Source organism: Rhinolophus hipposideros, assembly GCF_964194185.1.
Source record: "Rhinolophus hipposideros genome assembly, chromosome: 12".
NCBI lineage: Eukaryota > Metazoa > Chordata > Mammalia > Chiroptera > Rhinolophidae > Rhinolophus > Rhinolophus hipposideros.
The window spans coordinates 37854735-37879596 of record NC_138058.1 but is presented as its reverse complement, the minus strand read 5'-3'; the positions used below and the strand labels follow the sequence as shown (position 1 = coordinate 37879596).

The window sequence follows — 24862 nt, the reverse complement described above, 5'->3', positions numbered from 1 at the left end:
TCAGCTAATTTTACTGCCCCCCAACCCCAGGAGATTTTTCATTTGTTCTATCCCTTCATTGTTAATAACTGCAACTGAGAGACTGAAGAACAACAGGACCTTCTGGAATGTAGAACATGGGCATATAAACCTAAAACATAATTTGTACTCTGAGGAATCTAAGACTTGCAATAACTGGTCATCTTTTCCTCTCAGCCCTAGAACAATGTCTAACACAAATCAGTGGCTTAATGAATATTTGTTGAATGAATGAACTCAAAACTCTCCTTAGCTTTGCCCTCACCATAAAGCTATTTTTTTCATTATTTTAAATGTCTAAAATATTCCCTCGCTTTTCCTGTCCCAGCTTATATTTGTAGTGAATGCTTTGAAATAAATACATAAACTTCATCTATTGTAATTTGATATTAAAAATTGGAGAAAGGAATGTTGTCCAAATTTAGGAATTTACCCCTATTTTTTTGAACTGACATGATGTGACTTGAAATATAAGGAGAGACTAAGTGAAACTGTCACATCAAATATATAAACTGCAAAGATTTTAAAAGAGAAATTAAAGTGACTGAGGATAGTTACCGAATTAAAATCCAGTCAGCAGCATTTTTCAAATGTAACTTGAAAAGTCACTCTGTATCGTAATCTCAGCTGCTTTAATTATTACAGGGATAGTGCAGTATAGGGATAATAAAGAGAAGATGCAAATTGTGGACAAAGGAAAAAAAGAATTGCATTTGTTTGTGGTTTAAATAGAATATTTCTGAGCAACTTTTCCCTTGAATGGCCCTATGAAAGTGGTTGTTTTTCTAGAGTGAAGAGCGGGGCTTGCGAAAGTGTAAATCAGGCAATCTACATTCACATTTTGATGATCTGCAAATCACTTATTCATTTGCTAGAGTAAAGCAGATTCATGAAATCAATAAGTTTGTTATTCATTTATGCCTTACATTTTTCTCCCCATTTGGAAGAGTCCATAAAGCAAACTCATAACAACATTTCATTAAGCTAAATAATGAGTCTATTTTTAGCAAATGTCTTCAGTTTCCTTTACTTGTGTTTCTGTCTTGTATGAGGAATGCTCCAAACTCTCTTCTCCATTGGTGTGAGATCAGTGGGTGATTATATGAATGTCAGTGATAGGGACTTGCTGGAAACTGGTCAGGGAGGAGCTTAGTTGTTACATTTATGAAATAGCACCTGAAGTTTCTTAGGTATTTTAAAATAATAAAATGTTGCTTTGGAGGTCACAAAAATGGAATTGAGTTCATACAATGAAATAAAATATAAGCTTACAAAGTAGAGCTTCCACGATGAATTTCAGATCAAAGTATTAATTTGCATCAACATTCATCCTAACTTCAGAGTGTCAGGCATCAAACACGCCTCTTAAATGCACTGCCATCTTGCCTCTTGCTCTTTGGTGTTTCTCAGGCTGAACATACACAGAGGAGGATCTGCTGCTTCAATATTAACTATGGAAATGTTCCGGAAATATGCTCTATTGTCATGTACATTTCACTATACCTGAAATATGTTTGTTCTTGGGTAATGAAGGAATTGCAGCTATATAGATGTATGGTGTGCTTGAATGTTTTCACTTTAATGAAAAAGAATTACTGTCAAATTGTTCCTAAAAATAAAACTACACTTTTCTCTCTGTGTGGCCCCTTTCCTGATGTAAAGCTATAAACTTGAGAGTTTCACTAGGCACCAGAAATTAAGCATGATGCCGATTCTGACCTTTCAGCAGACACCGAAGCTTGTGAAGAAATGAAAACAAGTCAATTTCAAATCTGCCCGTGGTGTACCTGGAGATTTGGAGAAAACCTGGGACTCTTGTCACAGGCAGCCAAAATCAAAGTTAAAATTCAGCATAACTAATTATTTAGTCCTTTCATGGCCGTTCTCTGAATTATATCTTAATATCTGTAGATTTGTGACAAGAACAAACATTGCTCTTAAACCTTGAAATATTTATTGGGAAAAATGGGCAGAGCTGGATAATTGAATTTTTTTTTCTATTAGTATGACCTTGTAATTTATTTTGGTCATAATGAACATTACAAAAAAGTCTTAATGTGTGGGACACTGATTAGAAGCTCAAAATGCAAAACAAAATAAGTCGAAAAGAAGAAATACCATGTTTTCCTGAAAATCAGACGGGGTCTTATGTTAAGTTTTGCTCCAAAAGACACGTTAGGGCTTATGTTCAGGGAATGTCATCCTGCAAAACCATGCTAGGGCTTATTTTCAGGTTAGTCTTATTTTCGGGGAAACATAGTAACTATCTTCAAGATGTTTAATGCTCTGAAGACTGCATGGTGTGCAAAAGCCTGCAATCTTGCTCCTATAAATTTCTCTAATTTTCCTTAAAATTGTTCCAAGTGCTTGTAGTTTCAGTGGCTTCTGTTACTGTTATGCCGGGGAGAAATCTTTTTAAAAAAAAAAAAAATAATAATAGAATAAGTAGTCACTACTTGATTTGAATAAATCAAGCCAGAAATACCCTGACAGTGTACTGAACAAGACCTGTGTGTATAATGTGAGTTCTTTCTTTTTAATTTTAGAATCAACCTTGTCCTATGTTAGGCAGCTGGAGGCAAGAGTAAGACAGCTGGAGGAAGAGAATCGCATGCTGCCCCAGGTGGGTGACTTCAGAAGCTCACAGCTAGTCAGTGTCTTTTGAGCTGTAGTGTTGTATTTGGAATTGAAAGTCTCAATTACATTTTCTCCTTTAAATGATAGAAATCATTTTGTAAATAGCCATTCATCAATGTGGAGTGTCATTACTTTCCATAATGGCCATCCTATTATTCAGATTCTTAAGAGTGATACTAACGGATGCAGATGTCTGAAATAAGAATGTAAAATAACTTGGGAAGGAAGAAGAGAAAAGAAGTAGAAAATACTTTGATAGTACCACTCGTATATATCATGCATGTAGTTGGTGAATATAGAGAAGGGTCTTGTATTTAAATAGAAAAATTGGCTAATTTATGAACTAGGGAAAGCTGTAGGTAGTTTGAAGATTTCGTATTTTAATCAAATTAGTACTTTCTAAAATTCTTTGTGATATGATTGAATTCTTTCAGCACAAAAAAAAGTGATGACAGTAATTGACAGTTTTTACTTTGGGGCTTCATTTCTTTTCCCTAGTGAATGTGAAGTGGCATTTTTGTGGATTTAATGCTTTGCTATATATTTAACTTAACAAAATTATTGCCACGGGCTGATATCTTGGTGAAAATGATGTTGGTCCTTTGAGGTGGTGGTTCTTGGGAAATGTTTTGTAGCGGAGTTGAACAATTCTACAGTGTTTGGGTTGTTTCCTTTCTAGACATGTAGACAATAATTATTTTAATATTTTATAAAGAGTTTTTTAAGCATTAAAAAGAGTTTTCTAAGTTTCTAATGTTCTATCTACATTTTGGTGATTATTTGTGTTTCATAAGTGACCATGGGAAAATCAAACCTCAAACAGCTAGTAAACAGTAGTTTAAATGAAAGTATAAAGGCTGGTTTTAATGCAGGAGAAGATATATAAATGTTAAAGCAAATATGCTTTAGAAAGACATTTTAGGTGTTTTTAGTTTTGTTTTGTTTTTAAACTACTTTTGTTCATTAATGATGATTTGGGGTATCAGATAGTGTATGTAAGAATGCTTTTCTCTTTCTTCCACTGGCTGGCCAACTGTCTAGAAATCATGAGATTAAATGAAATGAATCTACTTATCTCCCTTCTCAAACCATACATATCTTAAAATTCATGATGACAGAAGGGATTATTTGTATCATGAAATAAAGTACTACTGGTAGAGTTTTTTCTTTGCTCTCCCTATACTTTTCATTTTTAAATTTTCATTGACATTTTTCCTTTTATTGGATTCATAGTATGACTGTGCTAAGACCCTTGACTAAAAACGTCTAATTCTTTATTCCCCCAAGCTAAACATTATCATTACTTTATTATGAACATTATATATAGTTATACCATCTCTGAGGCAACTAGGAAAGGAAAAGAAAGAGGGAAAAAAAAGATATTTCTTAGTTTTACTCTGAGTAAGAATTGAGGCTCTCATCAACATTGAAATTCTAGCATGTATGCTATCTTAGTGAAAAAGAGGCACAACGAATGTGAAAATGATTCTAAGATTGATTTTTTTAAAATTCTATAAAAGTGAGCATTAGAGATCTTATAGGGAAATCAGAAGAGTCCTCAACTATACTTGATGTGCGTGTATTTAAATACACAGAGCTTTCATAGTTAAGAGTAGAAGAAATTTAAAAAATTTTTTCAAGGTAAAGTGTTCAAGCATATGTTGTTAAATACACTGCTATCTTCTATCAAAGAAGATTGTTTTGTTTTGTTTTTCTCCACAAGAAATGGCTAGGAAAGGTCATGTTTTATTGAATCTACAAGTAAGATGTTATTGATGTGGGATGCCACATTACCATATGTACCATTAAGAAAGAAAAAAATATGTCAGTGATTCCATGTCAGACTCTTGCTGATTTCAGAGATGTTAAAATGAAAAATGTTTTAGAATTGAACAGCTATGTATGTATCCAAATTACTTTAATGCAAAGAAGAATCCATTGTTTGAAATATGCTGTTGAATATGTGCAAAGGATAATAGCTCTGTCTCAGTTTAAAAACAATATTTGTTTTAAATTTCTGTATTTGAGAGTGATGCCTCCATTTACAGCTAAGATAGATATGATAGAAGCATCAGTTGTAACTACTTGTATAAACACAATTTAAATGAACATAGACAGTAAGAATCACCTAAAGGGAATCCTTATGGAAGGCTAAGATTTGGGCTGGATAACATAAAGGATTTGCAACTTCTTAGATGTTACTGGGACTATTACAAATAATCATGAGATTTCCCTGCAGAAATGATTTCTGACTGCATGATGTTATCTGATTTGCAAGGTCAGTTCAGTGCCACAAGCTGACTTCCCTGCATAAATTAGTCTCAATATCTGAATATTTGGTTTTCAATTGTAAGAGCTAGCTCCCTGTACCTTGATTAGAAGGTATTCTTTTTTTACTGCCAAGTTTTTAAAAAAATATGTCCATTTGTCTTTGGATAAATGGAAATAAGAACATAGTTGGCAACTGGAATTCCATGTATATCAGATATCTTTTGTGGCTATGACGAGGTTCTTTGCCCATAGTTTAGTGTTTAGATTTATTATATAAAGCATTTTCCCAGAGGAAGAAATCTCCTTTAATGCTCTTATTTATTCTTTATGTAAAATTGTAAAATGAACAGAAAGTCACAACTTTGCCCTAGCAATACATAGTTAAAAATAAATAAGGTGATTATAATAAATGCTTGTGGATTTCTCTCTGGATAGGCGCAAAGGTTTCAATTTTTAAATTTTTAAATGACAAGGTTCCTCCAAGTTCTTAAATTTTGTAGGTCTAAGGGTAAATAAAGCTTGGGTCCAGTCTTATGCAAAGTTGCCAAGTCCCAGAATGAAGGGTTTTTTATTCAAGAACCGATAGAAAAATGCAGTGAAGATTAAGTTGTTTTTATCCAGTGGTAGAAAGGAGCCCATAGAAAGTGTGGATGAAATATCAGTATAGAGGCCACAGTATAGAGGTCATCTCCAGTGAGCACAAAGCTCTTTGCCTACAAGGATCACTGAGCTATACTTTGTATCCAGTTTGTGAACACAATAATCAAAGGTGTCCTAAAATCAGAACAGTCTCATTATTTTCAGAAAATGCAGTATTATTGCTTGGTATTATTTGAAAAGAGAATGCTTTTTTATTTTATTTTTTGGATAGGAAGCCAACATGAGATTGACCCTCTTAACAGAATTTGAAGTGTTTAATAGATTATTGTTATCATTAGGTAGGATGTTGTACATTAGATCTTGAGATATCATTCATCTTGCATAACTGAAATTTCATACATCTTAATTATTAGCGCCCCACTTCTCTCTTCCCCCAACCTGTCAACCACTCTTCTATTCTTTGCTTCTATGAGTTTCACTGTTTTAGATACTTCATATAAGTGGAATCATGTGGTATTTGTTCTTTTGTTACTGGCTTATTTCACTTGGCATAATATTACTATATGATCCAACAATCTTACTTCTGGATATTTATCCAATAAAATTGAAATCAGAATCTCAAAGAGATACCTGCACTCCCATGTTCACTGCAGCACTATTCGCAATAGCCAGAATGTGGAAGCAACCTAAGTGTCCATCAACAGATTAATGGATAAAGAAAATGTGGTATACATGCAATGAGAGCCTTAAAAAAGAAGGAAATCCTGCATGTGCGACAACATGAATGAGACTTGAAAATACTTTTTTTTTTGGAAGTTGGTACAAATGTACATTAAAGATCGCCTGCACTTAGGGCATTCTTTCTTGAACACGTAAACTTAACATGAACATTTTTACAGATTAGAGTATTTCAAAGTATTGCATCATACCTCTAATAATACACATAATGCTAAAATTGCTCAGACAGGTCTGTCAGCTCCACTGTGTATATATTTAATGTGATATAAACCCTTAATGAATAATGTGTGTTACTTAACTAAATGTAGCTGGTATCTATTAAATTTACTACCTTTTAAATCCAATGAGGTAAAAGTCACTCACAATGACGTTAAGTAGACATTTATGAGATAAAGGACACAATATGGTGTAAAATTTTATTGTAAGGAAGTTTGTGTCAAATTTCAACGCCTGTTTCATGTGTACATTTACACACAAACATAAATTTTCTGTAGCTATAGAGTCAGAGTTTCAAAGTTGGATGATAGAAACTTACATATTATATTGGACAACTCCCTCATTGATAAAGGTATATAAGATTCACAGAGGTTAGCAGTGTTGTCCTGACTAGATTGCGAATTAAGGGCGGACTCAGGCCAAGATGTAGGCCTACTCAGTGTTCTTTCTAGCATGCTCACAGTGACTCCGTTAATCACTTTCTACCATTAATGTAATTCGGTGAAATTAAGCTGCTAAATCTGTTTTATCTTATTTTTATCTTATTTTATCTTATTATTAACATTTATCTTAAAAATCAAAACAGGATCTGCTTAGCCATCTAAGGTTTCTTAGACATTTATTCTATTTCTGCTTTAAGGGAAATGCTCTGTTTTTCTTAAAACCAAGGTATCTATCATACATTTTAACAAATGCGTTTTATAGTGTCTTCTCTTCTATGACACATTTTAAAATTACTTCAGAATCATAAAGTTTTATTGTACAAACACATATACTCACATCTGCATAAAGAATTCATACTTAACAGAATGTGTTCCTAGAGGGCCTTTCTGTTCAGAGTAAGCTGGAGGTAGGAGGGTAGGGGAACGGATAGTTACAGGAGTGTTTTTAAGGTATATGTACATACATATCCATGAAATTAGATATTTTAGTCTAAATTCAAAAAACTTACTTAGATCTCTCTACTCACTCCATTGTCCTTTTCTTAATAGTCACAAGGATTTTTAATTCAGACTTAGCCAATATATTTATGTACTATATTTGCAATGAAGTCTATTCATCTAGAAAAGTGGATGATACAGAATGCCTATCTGATGATTTTATAGATAATACTGCCCTTTGAAGACATCAGCCACTATTCAGATGTAACCATGATGTAAAAAGTTTTTAAAAACTATTCTCACTGATTCTGTATTGAGTTTGGATTTGGCATCATTAAGAGGGCCCGAGACATGAAACAAGCAGTTTGCTGAGATGCCAAAGTCAATTAAGTGCATTTGTTAGAAGTCCTCCTGGGAAATCTGTTCCCTTTATCCAATTCTCTGGCACATGTGTGGAAAGCACGGTATGTATCCGGTGTACCCCAGAGACCCTCTCCAAAACCACCCATCTCTGGAGACCAACATTTTAGAGAAGTTTACAGAATCAGCAAAAGTGTCCCGACCTTCCCAGTGTCCTACGCCTGCCCGGGTGCTGTGGGTTCAGCAAATGGGCTTGAGAGCCAGGCACCTTGGAACACCATTGAGTAGGTTCCTTTTAGCAAGTGTTTCTATTTCAGTTGTGCTAGCACACAAATAAAAGCCTAATTTTAGGAATGGGAAGGAAAAATCTCCCTCTTGTGTCATTTAGTTACAGTGTGGCCTCACAATGCAGTCTTTCAGTGAATGGGAAAGAGGCAGGGCTGTTTCCAGAGCAGTTTCTGAACAAAGGACAAGAACCTGTCACCATTGCCAGAAGTGCTGAGCAGGGTGCACAGGAGCTAAAGAAATCGAGTTTCTCACTTCCATGGCAACACACCCCAGGTCCATATCACATTGCTGAACGGCTCCCTCATGTGCTTTACCTTCTGTGTTGTGGAGATATTTATTATGGTTATTGCTCTTTCTCCTTTTCACATTTCCTGACTTCATATTTTACAAGTCATTTTTGTCTGATATGTACATAAATATATGGCTGTTAATAGGGTTTGAAAAATTATCAGTAACTGTTGCACAAAAAGTAGGCACAGAGTAATGTTTTCCAGGATGCTTAAAGGAGATGGTGGGATTCTTCAATTGTTATTTGCAGGGAAATTACCCTTCTGGTACTCCTGAGGAGTAACTTGTGCAAAAAAAAAAAATTTTTTTTCATGGATAACTCCATGTTGCACAACCTGATTAGATTCTGGATGCTGCTGATAGGAAAAAAGTTAAACCCATGAAAGGTTGGCTGCGGCTAGGGTCATATTTGGGGGGAAAAATTTGAGTCTACCAAAGGAATAGTGCAATGAATTGTCATTTTCTCTAAATCACCATGATTTATATAGTTAAAGAAAAAGGAAAAAAGCTTTCATGTATAGTTCAATAGAGTTTTCGAAGGACAGATGGAAACTACACAAGTGGTATGGGTATATTGGAATAAAAGACAAATAGATATGGAAAATAAATTTATGGGGGAAAAGTTAATGCTGGAAAACCTAAATAAATGGAGACTGGATTAAGGGAAAAGCTAAAGACTATCAGAGAAAATATTGAAGAGAGTAAAATTCATAGGAAAAATGTGTAAGGCAACATGGAATGCTCTCAAAGTGAAGAGATTTTACAACATTCTGTGATCCCGTCATACTTGAGGTTTCTTGTTTGAGATTCTCCGATAGACATTTCCATTCTAAAGAGAGAAAATAGGTGAAATAGTAATGTAGCAGAAAATATAATTGTCACGTATTAAGTTTATTAATAGAATTATTGAACTTAAAAAGTACTCAATTGTTAGGGGCTATGGTATTACTAATTCATATTTAATTCATGTTGCCTTCTTATATGTACGTTGGCATTTTAATAATTCTATCACTAGGGCTTCCTAAAATTTTTTTTTTATTTGTAGTAGACGTAAAAATAGTAGCATTTTTATTACCTGTCCTGGGCAGAATTTGTCACAAGAAAATTATAGGACTCAGCATCAAGTTTTGTCGTGTAGCAATATCAACTAGAATGATAGATACATATATGAGTGAGAAGCAATATGGAGGACTATTTGGGAAAAATTTGAGATGCAACTATAAGAGCAATTAAAGTTGCCTTGTTGAAACAGTTTTCTACTCTTGTATTGCATTTTTTTTAATCCGAAGTCAAAAGTTAAAAAAAAAAAAAGAAAATATGAAACAGTCTTTCCTTTTCTAATAAGGTAAAGAAACAAGCTCATAGAAAGTGCAGGAAATATTGTGTTGTGTTTGATTTGGAAATTAAATTAATATGAATTCTATTGAAATATAGATATCAAAACAGGAAATTATGAAAACTTGGCCTAGTTGAAGCTTGTAAAGGTTTCTGAGGTTCCTGTTTGAGCAGTCTCATTTGATCTCCATTTCCTGCTGGAGGTCACTATCTCTGGGACTGACGTAAAAGAGGCATCGAAACCACGCTGTCCTCGTTGTCTTCTGGTTCAGATCTTTCCTACAAGAGGGTTTATGCATATTTCATTTGAAAGTATTTGTAGTTTCTTTCTTTGCTGTAGCCCGAGCAGTCTGAACATGCTTAGAACACAAAATGAGAGTTGATGCCTCTTGATAATTGGTAGTTACCTATATCCTTTAAATATAAAGTAGACAAATATAAATGTAATACAGGCAGTATTTGTATTGCCTAAATATAAATATACTATATATAACAAATGTAATACAGACAAGTAATTATATTCTTTGACAAAATAAGACAGTTTAAATATATTTTAAGTGATTTGAGGCTTTACTAAATTATATTTAAAGAGCTATCATTGTGTAAAAGATAAGCAAAATATAACGGAGTCATTTTTTGAAAGCTGAGTCGTAGTCAGCAGTGACTTTGGACTCTGTTAATAATCAAGGGCTTAAAGGAGGCCCTGTGAGTATGCTAGACCAAACACTAAATAGAGATAAGGAGAACTAGGTTGGTCTCATTAGCTGCGGACCAGGATGGTGCTTCTAACCTCTGTGAGCCTTGTATGCCTTGACTGAAAAAGAGAACTGTCCTAGGTGATGTGGAATGTTCTACTAAGTTCTGCAAACCTATGGCTCTGTCCAGAGAAAGTTTGTGTTTATATGTAATGTACACACAAAATAGGTGTGCCCCTTTTCATTGGGGTCTAAAATTTCTTAAAACTACAACTTTATATCATATTGGGTCTTTTATTTACAGGTGTTGATTTACGTCACTGTGGGTTATTCTGCCTTATTGGATTCTAAAGTTAATTAAATTCCATCAGTTATTAAATTTATTTAAGTAACAGAGGTATGGGTATATATCTTTAAGACTCATATCACATCAAATATTCATACTAGTGTAAGCAATGTTAGCTGATGTGTATTTTGAAAGAGAATGTGCAAGCCCCTAAACATTTGTTTATTCATTACATAAAATTATGTGTAATGAACATAAGGACACTAGTTTTCCCTATCAGTATACTTATTTTTAAGATGAGTGGGATAAATCCTTTGGGTTTCTCTCTGGTCAGGTGCAAAGTCCTCCATTGCTTTATTGGTTAGTGTGGTTTCTTCCAGCCCTGAACATCCTGAGTCCATGCATAGTTACCAGGTCTCAGAATGAAGGTTCTTGACTGAAGAACAGATAGAGAAACTCAGAGAAGATTGAGTTGGTTGTGTCCAGTGGTAGACAGGAGCCCACAGGAAGTGTGATGGAATGTCATCATTGCTCAGTGAGCACAGCCCTCGCTCTTTGCTCCGCCATGGTTTCTGTGGTCTCCTGGAGCTGAACTTAAATCCAGTTTGTAAACACAATATTTCAAAGGGACCCTCAAAGTATGAAGTCTTAGTACTTTTAGAAAATATGGTGTTATTTATTGGGTGCTATTATTTGAGAAGGAAATGCCTTTTTAATGTTGGTACATATTCTAAAGATCACTTGGACTTAAGATGTTCTCTTCTGAGTACATAAACTAATGTAAACATTTTTATTAAAATCACATGTAAAAATATTTCAAAGCATTTCATGTAATATATGGAGACATGACATTTCACAGAGAGAATTTTAAAAATTATGAGAGAATCACAACATAGGAAATGTTAGAAAATTAGTTTTTATTTACCTTTAATTTATACCAAAACAATGTGTATTCTTTATTTTAAAATATATATTTTAGGAATTCCATTCTGAGATAAGTCAAAATAAATTACTATGAAAAAAAGACATGAGATATCATATGTTAGTTTTATGCAGTGTGACTAGACTGTGAATAACAAAAGAGTGCCTGTATATAAATCAAAGTCAGCTGAACAGAAGAAACAATGTCCAGAGGAAGAAATATTTTTCAAAGGATATCTGATTTGTTGGATTTATTCTGTAGACTAAAGCATCTAAAATAAGAGCCAGCAATAAAGTGGACTAGGCCTTTCTTTAGATGCTCTTATTGATATAGAGAATGAAAGAGAAATTGTCGGAAGTATACTGTGAGACAGTGATCAGTGTCACTTTTACACTTTATGTGGGGTTTTTATATAGTATCTTTTAAATTGCGTGCTATTGAGCCTGTATAACCTGGTAGCATGTTAACACATAAAGCTAATTAAAGTATGTGTAGAGAAGCAGTCCGAAGAACATATGAAATAAGTTACAGACCTTGCCTTCTTTTGACTTAAGAGCCTTTGGTGGTTGGGTAAATCATTCTTAGGAGAAGAAGACTTAGGATTTATTTTCGAGTATATTATAGAAATTCTACAAAATAGTTTCTACGTCAATAAACAGTAGAGTATTTTGAAAAACAGCCCACCCCCCTTTGTAACTGCGGCATTACTGAAAGGGATAGGTTGTACACAGGCTGGTTTCACAGAGATGGAATCAGTTCTCTTATCCCCCATAAGCCTACCTGTGGGAGCTGCTCCCTCATAAAGTATGCAGGTTTTCCTAAAATGTGTTCCTGACGTAGGCTGTTAACTGGAGCTACAGTGATGTTTGTCCATTCCTGATAGCTCCGAACATTCCCTGGGCTGAGAAAATCCCCACTCCTGGCTTGGGTTCTACCTTGTTCCAGGCCCAAAACCTATAGAAAAAGAACTCCTTACCCAAAGGGTTCTAGTATTAAGTCCAGAAATGGAGGTGTGAAGGAAGAGTTACTATTAGTAAAGGGACAATCCATTCAAAGATTGTGCCTTGAAAAATACCTCCTTATCCTTAATTCAAGTGTATCTACCTAAGCTAACATTTTCCTTTGGGAGAGCTTCTTATACTCAAACTTCTCAGTACCTGAGATATTTGTATATGTGCTGCCGAAGCGAGCACTATACCTGAGATATTTGTGATTTCACGAGTGCTTAGTCGAGGCACACAAATGATCAAACCCTCTTTCAGAAAGTTTATCCTCTTTGGAAGTTTTGGAACTTCCATAATACAGGGTAGCAGAGTAGAAGCAATTTTAAATTATTATTTTAAAAAAAGAAAAATAAAACAATAAGGCGGCAGCTAATCTATTTGCGTAAAACTCTTGGACTAGTTATTATTTGAGTGGTTTTGCTCACCTAGTTATTACTCTTAGCAGTTATATTAGGAAAGAGATTGAATACAGAAATGGAAGGATCAGAAGAAATGCAAATCTGGCTCAAATGTAGTATAGCAAATAAAGCAATTTGGTAGCCCCCCACCCCCCTTTTTTTTTCCACCTAAAATGCCTCTCATTTGCAACAGAACAACATGTGAGGCAGAAGTTCTAATGTTTGACAGATAACAATAAACCCAGGACCAGATGGGAGCCATCCTGGGCTTATATAAAAGCTAGCTGTAAGAAAGGAGGTTTTTTAATAGCGAAGATATATTGGTTGTTTTGACACCCAAGGCAGGTATGTCCCAATGTCAAAAAGAGGCAATTTTTTATTTATATACTTTCATACTCCAGGAAATATAATATCCATAACTACAGAAATCTCATAAAAGAAACATATAAAATACATGCTCAGACATAAATCACAATTCCAGTAAATTTGATCACAAATAATTGTGTGGGAATGATGGGTCTTTATCCTTTTGGGTGCCAAGCTCGTCAAAAGTTAACAGAAGCTACAGTTAGGATTTGGATGACATCTTTCTCACAAAGAGTTTTTTAAAAAAATGGGGCTTTAGCAACTTTGCATTTTAAATTGTCTTATTATTTTGTTTGGGACCAGCCTCATTCACTTTCCATTCCCTGTTCCCACCCGGTGCTATTTGAATGCTTGGTTCCTTAACCAGCTAAATCCGCATACTTTTGTCCATATGGTAAGAGAGTTGGTGATGACAGCTTAGGTTCTTTGCCAACTTAAAAGGACTTTGGAGAGGTCTATTTAAGACTGGACCCTCTAAATGGTCACTTGTGGAGAAGGTGGCTCATGTGGCTGCTCATTTCTTTGAAGAGAATTCTTGTGGTTTGGGAAACCAGTTAACCTGAGCCTTTGGCACTTAGAATGAAATCAAGATGGGCATGAGAGCAGATAAGGGCAGCTGCCCCTCCAGTGTCTTTCCTGAGTACCCTGCACAGCATCTTGACATTGACAAAGTTCTTCAGAATCAGTCATGTGAATGTGAGGAGACATCTCGAAATTCTGGGTGGTTTCTCAGGGCTATAAAGTGATGGAGTAATTTAGGAATAAATAAGACTTTAATTGGTCTTTAAACCAGTAGAAAATGTTCAGTATCATATTGATTTTTAATACTTTTTGCCTTATGAAATTATACTTTTCATTTTAGATGTATCTTTTATGTTAATTCTGTTTGAAGGCATTAATCCTACTGGTCTTAAGTGTTCAGAATGTGAAGTCTTTAGGGCCCAAGGAGAGACACTATTGGTCATGAAAAGGATAGTTGTTGTCCAATGCTTTTGGAAAAGGATAGGTGTTCCTTTTTTTTTTTGGAAAAGGATAGTTGTTGTCCAATTCTTCTTTTATATGCTTTTTTTCTTTTAAATGATGGGGTTGCAGCTTGAAATGGACCTTTCTCTCTGAGAAACATAGCTTGAGACCCAGCAAGATGGAAGATTTATAAGAATGTGTACCCCTTGCAGCTGGGTCTGCCTCCAGGTGTAGACAGTGCACAGAGTGGAATAACTAAGTCACCTACTCCACTCTGGAAGTTTTAGTCACAAGCATTAGCTACAACCTGAGTATCAGTGGAGGTCTGGGACATTGGACCAACATGGAGTCCATCTTGACGCTAGTTCCCATTCTGACACTGAACCCTATGATTATGTGTTTTGTAGGTGAGAGAATGTCCAGTAATGGGAAGAGGCAAGGTTTGTGTCCAGATTTTCTGATATCACTAGTCTTAGTGATTTTCTTCCCTCCTGAAATGTGTCATGAGTTGTGTGTTTCTTGTGAAGCAACATAGTTAAGAAAACACCACAACCACCACTGTCTCCACTACCATTGTCCAAACCAAGCCTCGGGGATGGTACCATTAGGGTCTGCATTGGGACTTAGCCAAGAAACTAAAGCCGAGAGACACAGTTTAGTTTCTAGTCCATCTGTTTTGCTATTCACTGAGATTGTATCATGCTAATAAGGATTTTTTTCAGCATGGGAAGATCTCATGCTTTGTTATTCTTAAGGACATTTCTAGCTCCTAGATAAAAGATTACATGGGAAAGAATATTTGTCTACCTATCACTTATCTACTGGTTCCGTTATAGTTTCTCTTTAAGCTGCTTGTCTCCTTCTAGAGAACCTTCGCCGACTATTCCAGGCTGCAATGACCTTTTCATCCTCTATAGCAGGGGTTGGTACTTTTTTAGTAAAGGTCTAGGTAGCAAATGTTTTCAAATTTGTGAACCAATGGTGTGTTGCAACTACTCATGTCAGCAATTGTAGCAACCAGACAGCTGAGAACAGCCACAGAGAATGTCTAAGTGAATGGGTGTGTCAGTGTTCTAATAAAACTATTCACAAAACAGGTGAAGGGGGCTGGATTTAACTCTGGCAGTAGTTTACGCCTGCTCTACATGAAAATAATTTGTCCATGACTTGTTATCTGTTAATATATATTTGTTAATTGGTCTCATTGTTACATACATTTTTATTTGTACCTAAAGAATTTATTATACACAAATACTTTTCTCAATAAGTATTATTTTTGCATTGGTTTAAGTTTTTGTCCTAGCATCCCCAAACCTGCCCTAAGTTATCAGTATCTAGGTTTTGAAATGTGCTGTGATTAAACCAGAGGAGTAGTTGAGCAAGAAGTAAAGGTATTTTTTTCCTATCAAACCACTTATCTTTGGGATGAAAAGTTGTTGGAGATGAAGACGCTTGCACTTGATTTGAAAAGGCCAGTCCTCCCAATACAGGAAGGACAGGTGTTGTGGTACTATCGGAGAGGAAATTTATACTTTTCTGAAACATGTATGGTGACTGACGCTGTACTTTAGTGAGTGACTGATTATATTGCTTTTGTGTCCTGGCTATTTTTGCATGTCTTAGACAGATTACTGGGAAGATAACATGGGGCAGGCTTGTCTCTAAAATAGATACCACATGGCTGACAACTTGGAAAGAACATGAATTTCTATATAGTTCTTCAAAGACAAGTGAAATTCTAAATCCATGTTTATCAGTGAATGAGGAAAACCATTTCCGGCTCAGGAGGAGGTCAGAAATCAATCATCCTTTCCCCTTAAATGAGGGCATTTCGTGAAAGAATGAGACATCAGGAGATCATTGGTAAGAATTAAGTGAATTCTGTGCTTTTCAGGTCCTTCATGTTAATATTCTCCTCCCCCATGGTTTTTGTAAAATATGTGGTTTTAATTATGTTGTATTTCCTTTCTGTGGAAAGGAAAGAAAATGAAGGAAATGCCTTCAACTGGCTGTTGATTCAGTGTTTCTTCATCAGGGACTTGAGAAGTGCTCTGGACAGACTAGAGGACAGCAAAGGCTAGGTGGTGTCTCCAGCACGTGTGTGTCCTGTGAATCAGGATGAGACCTGTAGGAAAGTGAGAAGGATCCTCACTTGTCCTTGTCACTAGGACTGATTGACTTCAGACAAGCCAAAGGGTAGCAGAGAGCTTAAAAAGAGCCAAATGCATTCACAGTGCTTAGACAGTGACTGAGAGCAATCTGGCAATTATCAAGCCTCTCTATAGCACTTAATTTCTCAGAGAGCCTTGCAATCAGGTTTATTAGCCACTCTTCACAGCCGCCACATGAAGCTAATTGATAGACATTGAGGACAAGTGACTTGTCCTCATTTTAGCATTGAGGACAAGTGACTTGCTGAGGGTCAGGCAGTGAGCTGATTAGTCCCTGGGTCATTTTTCTTGAGTAGGCAAAATACTTGTTATATGTTTTATTTTCTAAGACAGCTCTAGTCAATGTTAGAAAACTTATTACTACTAGTTAACCTGATTGTATTTCAGGATGATACTATTACTAAAATTCTAATTTTAAAAAAGTTCCTTTTAAAGTTTGCCTTTCCCAAAGCATTACAATATCTCTGTTCAGAATTTCTCAGTCAACTTTTCAGAAAATTTTAGCTGTGCATTTTATAGTTTAGCCAGATCCTGTAGTTGGGTGAGATTCTCAGAATGTTGGCCCTTTTATTACTCTTAATTCCTTCACCCAGAAACTTCAAGAAAATAAAAATGAACCAGGAAGACTTGGTTTGTGGCATTAGCTATGATCAAACTTATACAGAGGGATGAGGTAAAACTATTTTAAATTTCAGTTATTTATGCTTTTCATCCCCAGAATCAAGGCTAGACAAAAGCAGTAATCTTGCTCTTTGGAAAGAAAAAGGTTGACATTTATCATAAGATTGGTACAGAGATATTCATTCAATCGGAAATGATTAGTGGGTTTCCACTGCTTTTCTTAGTATAACCAAAACAACCCTTACCTCACATGGAATGGGATTTCTGTAGGTCATGGGAGGATAATGTCTTGGCCACTCACTCAGTATTTCACCCTTTGAATACGTTTTGTGTCTCTTAGATACTGATTTAGATAATAGGTATACTGCTTTGAATATAAAATTTATGCAGCTTAAATTTTAGTAGGTGGATCTTTAAAAAAAAAACATAAATATGTAATACCTGGGAGTAATAATCAGTATGAAGAAAACAAAAGCAGGGTACAGAAGTGGAGAGTGACTGGAGTGACAGGGTATTTTACATGGAGTTAGAAAAGACCCCTCAGAGGAAGTGACATCTGCAGGGACCTGAAGGAAAGAAAGGAATATGGCTGGAAAGACTATTACAGGAAGCAAGAACAGCAAGGACAAAGCTTTAGGTAGGAATGAACTAGTCATGTGTGAGGAAACAGGACCAAGAAGGGTAGTGTGGCAGTGAGTGGGATGGGAAGTACCAGGAGAGGAAGTCAGAGTGGCAGGCAGGGAATAGACCCAGTGGGCTTTGTTAACCAAGGTCAAGTATTTAGATTTGGGTTTGAGTTGATAAAAGCCACTGGAGGAACTCGGCAAGGGTGTGATATCATCTATTAACATTTTCAAAAGGTCACTGTCAGCGTTGGGTAAAGACCAGACTGAAGCAGGTAGAGGCAGGGAGAGGGGATGGACAGAGGTACAGTCAATTAGGGAGATAGTTTGCTAGTCTAAGAGCAATGGTGGTAGCCTGAACTAAGTGGTACAGTGGAGCCTGTGAGGAGAGGGGTTGGATTCACAAATGTATCTTGAAGTAGAGCTGAGAATGCTCTATGACAGATTGGATGTGGAATATAAGGGAAAGAGACCCATATGGCTTCATAGGTTGGGCACTGACAACCCCTGGAGGAACTGTTCACATAGACTGCGCAATGAATGGCAATCCAAGGGTGGTGTTCAGTGTGGTGGCCATGGGAAGAATCACGGACGACTCCTTGGATTGTGATCTAAGCAGCTGTATGATTGGTGGTGCTATTTACAGAGATGAGGTGACAAAGACTGGGGGGAACAGGTTAGGAGGTGCAGGGGAACCAAATTCTATTTGGGGCAAGGGAGATGTCACATACAGTTGGATATATACGAGCTGGAATACAGGGGAGAGGTCAAGGTTGGAGATAAAAATTTGGAAGAATACACTGCTATGGGACTGAATTAGGACTTCCTGTGACTGAGTACTGAGAACAAAAGAGAAGAGGCTGTGGACTGTGCCCTGGGACAGCCTAAGATTTAAAGATAGGGAAGGAGAAATGAGGGCAGTGAAGACCGAAAAGAGAGGCCCATTTAACATTTTTAATCTCCCAAAATGATGGATGATTTTTGAACTTATTTTGTGTACTAATTCTGCAAAATTGTTTTATATTTTATTTTAACTCTCTGATGGGTCCTATACTTCTTTTTTGAATATTGTTTACTTAAATGAGCATATATAGCTTGAATCTAAAATTCAGTCTTATTTTCCATCATCAATTATTTATGTTAGGAGGTAGGGCACACATAAACATATTTTTAAATCACTTATTTTCTTTCTTCCTAGTAGGAGTTGTTTGTAGAAATAGAGCTCAGGCTTTCATGATGCTTCCTTGTATGCTGTGATGGTGTTCTCACTAATGGGAGATTTCTCCTGCTGCTGATTTTATTGCGACCGCATATGCAGAGGCTATACTGCTTAGATCGTTTTGGCTACTTGTGTTTTTGTAAACCTTTCTGGGTGAGATCATTGGGAATATTCCAAGATAGAGCTTCCACCAAATGGCATGGATGGAACTGTCTAACAAGCACCTGTACTTATTCGTATTATTAATCTGCTTCCTAGAGAGGTCGCTGCCCTTGTATGAAGCCCACTCTTTCTGCCTCTTGTTGACCTTTCTCTTATCTTGACCTTCCCATTTTGTGTGGGAGCTTTGTACACTGGAGCTTTGTACCTTAAGAACTGAGGACCTTTCCTTTTGCTAAAGCCGGGGCAGCAGAGACCACCTCACAGTGTAGTGTTTCTTAGTCAACTCGACAAGTATTTATCTTAAATAGCTGTTTAGTCCCTGGGACTCTAGCTCCGCGTGTCTTCACTGGGTTGTGAAGGAGTCCTGAGGTATTTAACACCATCATTAATAGGCTCTGCTCTACAAGCTGAATGCAGTGTGGATCAGCAGGACCTTTTGCTTTTGCATCTACACTGGCGATTCAGTTCCCTGCCCTGACTCGCAGGTCTACTCATGTCCACTTCACCCCCTTGTATATAAGCCTAAGACCTAAAAGTATTCAGATATGTTTCTCTCAGCAACAATGTGTTAACTTTTATTAGTGCATGTCAACCTGATTGGAAACGCATTTAGAGGTATCATTCTTCCTTGCTTCCAGAAATTTCAGTGCTTCTCACAGTGGTTAATAAAAGACAAGAATTAAGCACATCAGCTCATTACCTTGAGACAGAATGTACGTAAACGTAATTGTCCACATTTCCTACCTATTGTTTACCAGCTATTTCTTACCAGGCCTTCACTGTTACTCTGTCTGCTCTCACTGACTACAGATATAGGGTATTTGCTGTCTTAGCCCTTTCAGGATAATAATTCTTTTATTCCTTGGGTTTGCCCTCTCTCATTCTTATAATAAGGCATCCTGCTACTCTCTGTAATTACTTTTATTTGTTTTTCTGGGGACTATATTTATATATCTGCAAGTTTTACCTGGAGTCACAGATATTTCAAAATTATTTTCCTTCCAAGAACGTTGTATCGTTTGATCAGCCACTATCATCATAGCTTGAAGTTAAAATTATTACAATTTGAATATTTTGCAGACTTTTACATGTCAGAAAAAAAACACATTTGTGTGGGTATGTGTGAGAAAGATGATTTGGGCTTTTTAGTTGTAAATTACCTTTTCGATCTTGATTTTAAAATCTGATGAAGGAGTTAGATATATTAATTTCCTGCCATTTCCTGTCCTGGTTAATGGCATCACAATTTAGCTGGTCCTCCCAGAAGGCTGGGAGCCATCCTGGATCTCTCTTACCTACATTCAAATAAACATTAGGGCTAGTAGGGTCCGGTCTTTTAATCCATCAGTATCATACTTTTCATTCCTTCTGCTATTGTCCAGTGTAGGCAATAAGTAAACATTTTTCACTTGAACTTCCTTCTTTGAACTTCCTTCTTAATATCCTAATTGGATGTCATCCCAGTTCGTCTTATCCCACCCAAATCATTCTCCACATTGCAAGAGCAATCTATAAAACACAAATCAGGTCTTGTCAAAGCTCATGCCTCAGCACAAAAAAAAATTCAAATCCTTCATATGGTGTGGAAGGGTCTCGGTGATCTGATTCCTGCCTTTCATGATTGCCTCAGTTCTGCTACTATGTCCCTCACATTCGACACTCATGTCCTTCTGTTTCCCTCAACAAGTCAACTGTCTAAAATTCAGGTTCTCTGAATTGAAGCACCTTACCACCTCTAGTATGCTTCTACTACAGACCTCAATCTTAGCCATTGTTTGGCATAATAAGTGAAGAGTGAGTAAATAAATATTACCTTCTGTCTTCCTTAGCTGGGAATACTTCAATATTTATAGATTGGCCTACACTTAATAAAGCTGAAAATATCTCTTTTGATAATTTTTTATTTTATCACTTAATGTTTGGCATTACGTAATGATTTTGATGGGAATCAGCATATACTTTGGACGCCCCATTAATAAAGTCTATTTCTACTTTCGGTCTGCTAACTATCCTTAGTGATGCTTTCAGTTACTGTTTTAACATTCGAGGTGTGATAGAAAATTATGGTTAGCTAACTATCCTTAGTGGTGCTTTCAGTTACTGTTTTAACATTTGAGTTGTGATAGAAAATTATGGTCAATGTTTACATAAAAATATTACAGTAAAAGACACATTGCCATTAATCCCCCTCAGAATGCTCTCCTTCACTTTAAACACACTTGCTCCATCATTCTTGCCACTTTCTGAAGCAGGTCTGGAAGGCCTCTTTTGTATTTTTACTTCATCTTCCATCATGACAATGTTCCATGTCACACATCGCTTCTGGTACAGCAATTTCTGTCAAATAAAACCATTACAGTTTGTCCTCATCCACCTTATTCACCAAATCTGGAACCATGTGACTTCTGGCTCTTTCCCAAAGTCAAGATGACCATGAAAGATAAATGTTTTGAATCGATTCAGAACATCGAGGCAGCCACGACAGCACAACTAAAGACACGAAAGAAGACTTCCAGAACTGTTCCGGCAAGAACGATGGGATAAGTGTGTTCGAAGTTGAGGGGCAGTATTTTGAGGGGGATTAATGGCAATGCGTCTTTTAGTGTAATAGATTTTTTTTACTTAAACATTCACTGTATTGTTTGATCACACCTCATACTTAGCTGGAACCCTACTGTATTTCATTTTTAGCACAACTCATATAGTATTCCAAAGTGAGCTGTCAGTAATTCTCAACACATTCCTTAGGCTGCTTTGTAAAATGCCAAGTTTCAGAATCCTTATGATATTATTATAGGTGCAGATTGTATGTAACTGTCACAACCATAGTTATGTGCCTGGAGTAGAGAAAATCAAACGAGCACAGAGCTGATGTTCAGCTGGTGTGCACCACTTCTGTATCAGTTATTAATATTAACACACTTCTCTTCTGATCTTCCCGAGACCCCTGGGCCAGGGGATCTCCTGGGTCTCCTTGTGGCCCAGGAATTACATGATCAGAACACAGAAGAGGAGACCTTGAGGGCCCAAACCCAAAAGAAAAACATCATTATGGAGTGTAAATTATTGAGAACAGCACCAGGCCAACCGTTACTGTCTTAATAGGTATTAACATGTGATGGGAGCTAATATTAACTCATCTTAATATATTATCTTCTAATTGATGGCACTTAGGGAGAGCCCTAACACGTAATAGGAGCTTAGTAATTGAGTTACGACTAAGACATGGTCTCAAAGAGTCTTCTGTCTATGGAGGAGGCAAACATGTAAACAGACTATAACCCTTAGTCACGTGTGAAGGAGACAGTGGTCGCTGTTCTGATCCAGGTTTCTTTCTGATTTCCCTCTGCATGTCACACACTGTTCTTATCTGCACTGGGATGTTGTTTTCATGTGTCAGAGCCCTCATTTCTATCTGTTGGCAATTTTATTCCTTCTGAGTGTGACTACTTAAAGTTAAGAGCGGGATTTTTACCTGTTGTGTTGCTAAGAAAGGTTTATTTTCTTCCATAATGTGCACATGGTACCGTCTGCCAATTTCATTCTCTGTGGGATTGGTGTCTTAATTTTCAAGGTGCTGCAGTGTGCCATCTCTCTCCACTCTGAGAGCGCTTTGTTCTTTGAAACACTGCCCTGCCCTGCCCATTTTATGTCCTGATTCTGCTAGCATTGTTACAGTAGGATGTGTTGAGTATTTTTTAATTCTATTCCTTTTGTTAGAGTAATTTCCTACTTGGTGGGAATATGGATGTCTTTATACTTAGACCACCCGAGGGCAGCAGCTTAGATTTTTCTTTAAAATCATCGCAAGCTCAGAATCATGTGGGTGACCTATCCTCAAATGCAAAATCTGCTACGGAGCTGTCACCATAAATTTTGCTTTGCCATTTTTTTCTCTGAATTGGGGTTTCTCAACTTTAGCGCTACTGACATTTTGGGCTGGATAATTCTTTGTCATGTAGAGTGTCCTGAGCATTGTCAGATGGTCACCAGCATCCATGGACTCTACCCACTAAATGCCCATAGAAACAGACTAGTTTGGACAACTAAAAATGTCTGCAGACATTTTGCCAAATGTTCCCCCTTGGGGGGTCAAATCACCCTGAGTTGAGTGCTGCTGCTCTAAATAACAAACATGGAGAAGTAGAATGACAAACAAGTTGTGAAATGTGTTGACAAACAAAGCAAAAACATTCATGATGATGACAGCAAATATTTACAGAGCACTGAACATGGGCCAGGCACTGTTTTAAGAGCTCTGTTCATATAAAGAACCAAGCCCATCAAGTGAGGTATCATTGCACCATTACTACCCACAATTTAAAGGTGAGGAAACTGAAGCACAGAGCGGTCATGTGGCTGCTAAGTGTCAGATCAAGAATCGGAACCTAGGTATTGTGACCCTAGAATCACTGATTTAAATTTATTTTGCTTCTCTCTCAACACCAACTGGAGTAGATACTTGCCTGGCATAGCAGGGGATATCATATTACTTCTGGTAGGTGCTGAGCAAATATCTGTTAAGCGAATAAATGACTCTAAATCCGGGAAATGGTCTTAAAACAGTATTGAATAGATTTCCTTAGTTAAATAAAACAATATTTTTCTTTGAATGCAATCAACTAACATTTCCAAGAACAAAGCAGAGGGTCTCTTAGCATGTCTAAGCCCATTCACAGGCATCTTTTGGGAAAAGTTTGTCAAGGTGACCTTGAAAATCTCTTCTAATCTGAGCTTCTGTTTTTATGCTAGTGCAGTTTTATATGTCAGAATGAAAACTGGTCAAATTGAACAAAAGGATTATTTTCCTGATGAGATTAAGCAAAACATCTGCCATTGCCCTTAATAAGGAAAAACTGAATTAATCCTTCCTCTTTAATTAAATTGGGTTCTGATGAGGGAGGATGCACTATATGACAGCATGACCTATCTTCGGGACTTATAAAAAATTAAACACTTTTAACTAACAGGAAACCACTTTAGCCAATCAATTTTCAGACTTCCATAGTTGGCTTCCTATAATAGATAAGAGGGCTGGGCTCTAAAGTTTCTTAGAAATGCACTACGTCTGATTTATATTTGAGTGGGAAGCCTGTATTTTACATAATAAAAATATAAAAACAGTATTCTGTTATTCTTAAAGACTTTTTTAAATGTATGCTTCTGTAGGGCAGAAAAATGGAAACTTCCAAAGTGTTAATTAAAATATTACTATTATAAAATATCAGTAAATAAAATACAACTATAAAATAGAAGACAACTTATTCAGAATAGCTTCATCTTGCCAGTTCCCTTAAAACTCAAATTATGAATAATTATTTCACTCAATGAGACTATAAAGAATATATTTTCTTTTTGTTTAGATAATCTTTTAAAAAATTGAATGGCTTCATTTTTTTCTTAGTTCTGAAGAAGTCATTTATTTTAAGGACAATATTAGGAAATGTCCCACATGTCAAGTTTCATGCAAGAAGATCTTCCAGATATCATGTGATAAGAGGGATAGTATAACCAATATATTTTATCTTCTTCAATGATACAAAGGAATACTTTTGTTTCCTGATCTAGACTATTTGCTCACAGCATTAGAATTCAGGATTTCTATAGAAAGAATTTACCACATGGTAAGTAATCTGTAATTTACCTCCCACACAGTCTTGTTGCAGAGCATTACTTTGCTATCAGCATTTAGGGTGGACTGATACCTGAAATAATTTATGGATTACTCTACGTGCCAGTATATTAAGTAGCTAATGAGTACACAGATTTCTATTGGAATGTAGGTTCATTCAGGTATTCC

General features: G+C 36.3%; 1 protein-coding gene across 7 annotated transcripts in view; it reads left to right on the top strand.

The window, feature by feature from the left end:
- CCDC85A (coiled-coil domain containing 85A) overlaps nucleotides 1–24862 on the top strand; it is a 176991-nt gene that overhangs the window by 136606 nt on the left and 15523 nt on the right. For 5 of the 7 annotated variants that reach the window (XM_081068070.1, XM_081068068.1, XM_081068067.1 and 2 more), the window contains exon 3: nucleotides 2565–2641. The exons of the other annotated variants lie outside the window; for them this stretch is intronic. In XM_081068070.1, coding sequence (XP_080924196.1) covers nucleotides 2565–2641 — 77 coding nt within the window. The remainder of the gene's footprint in view (nucleotides 1–2564; nucleotides 2642–24862) is intronic. 7 annotated transcript variants of the gene reach the window in all.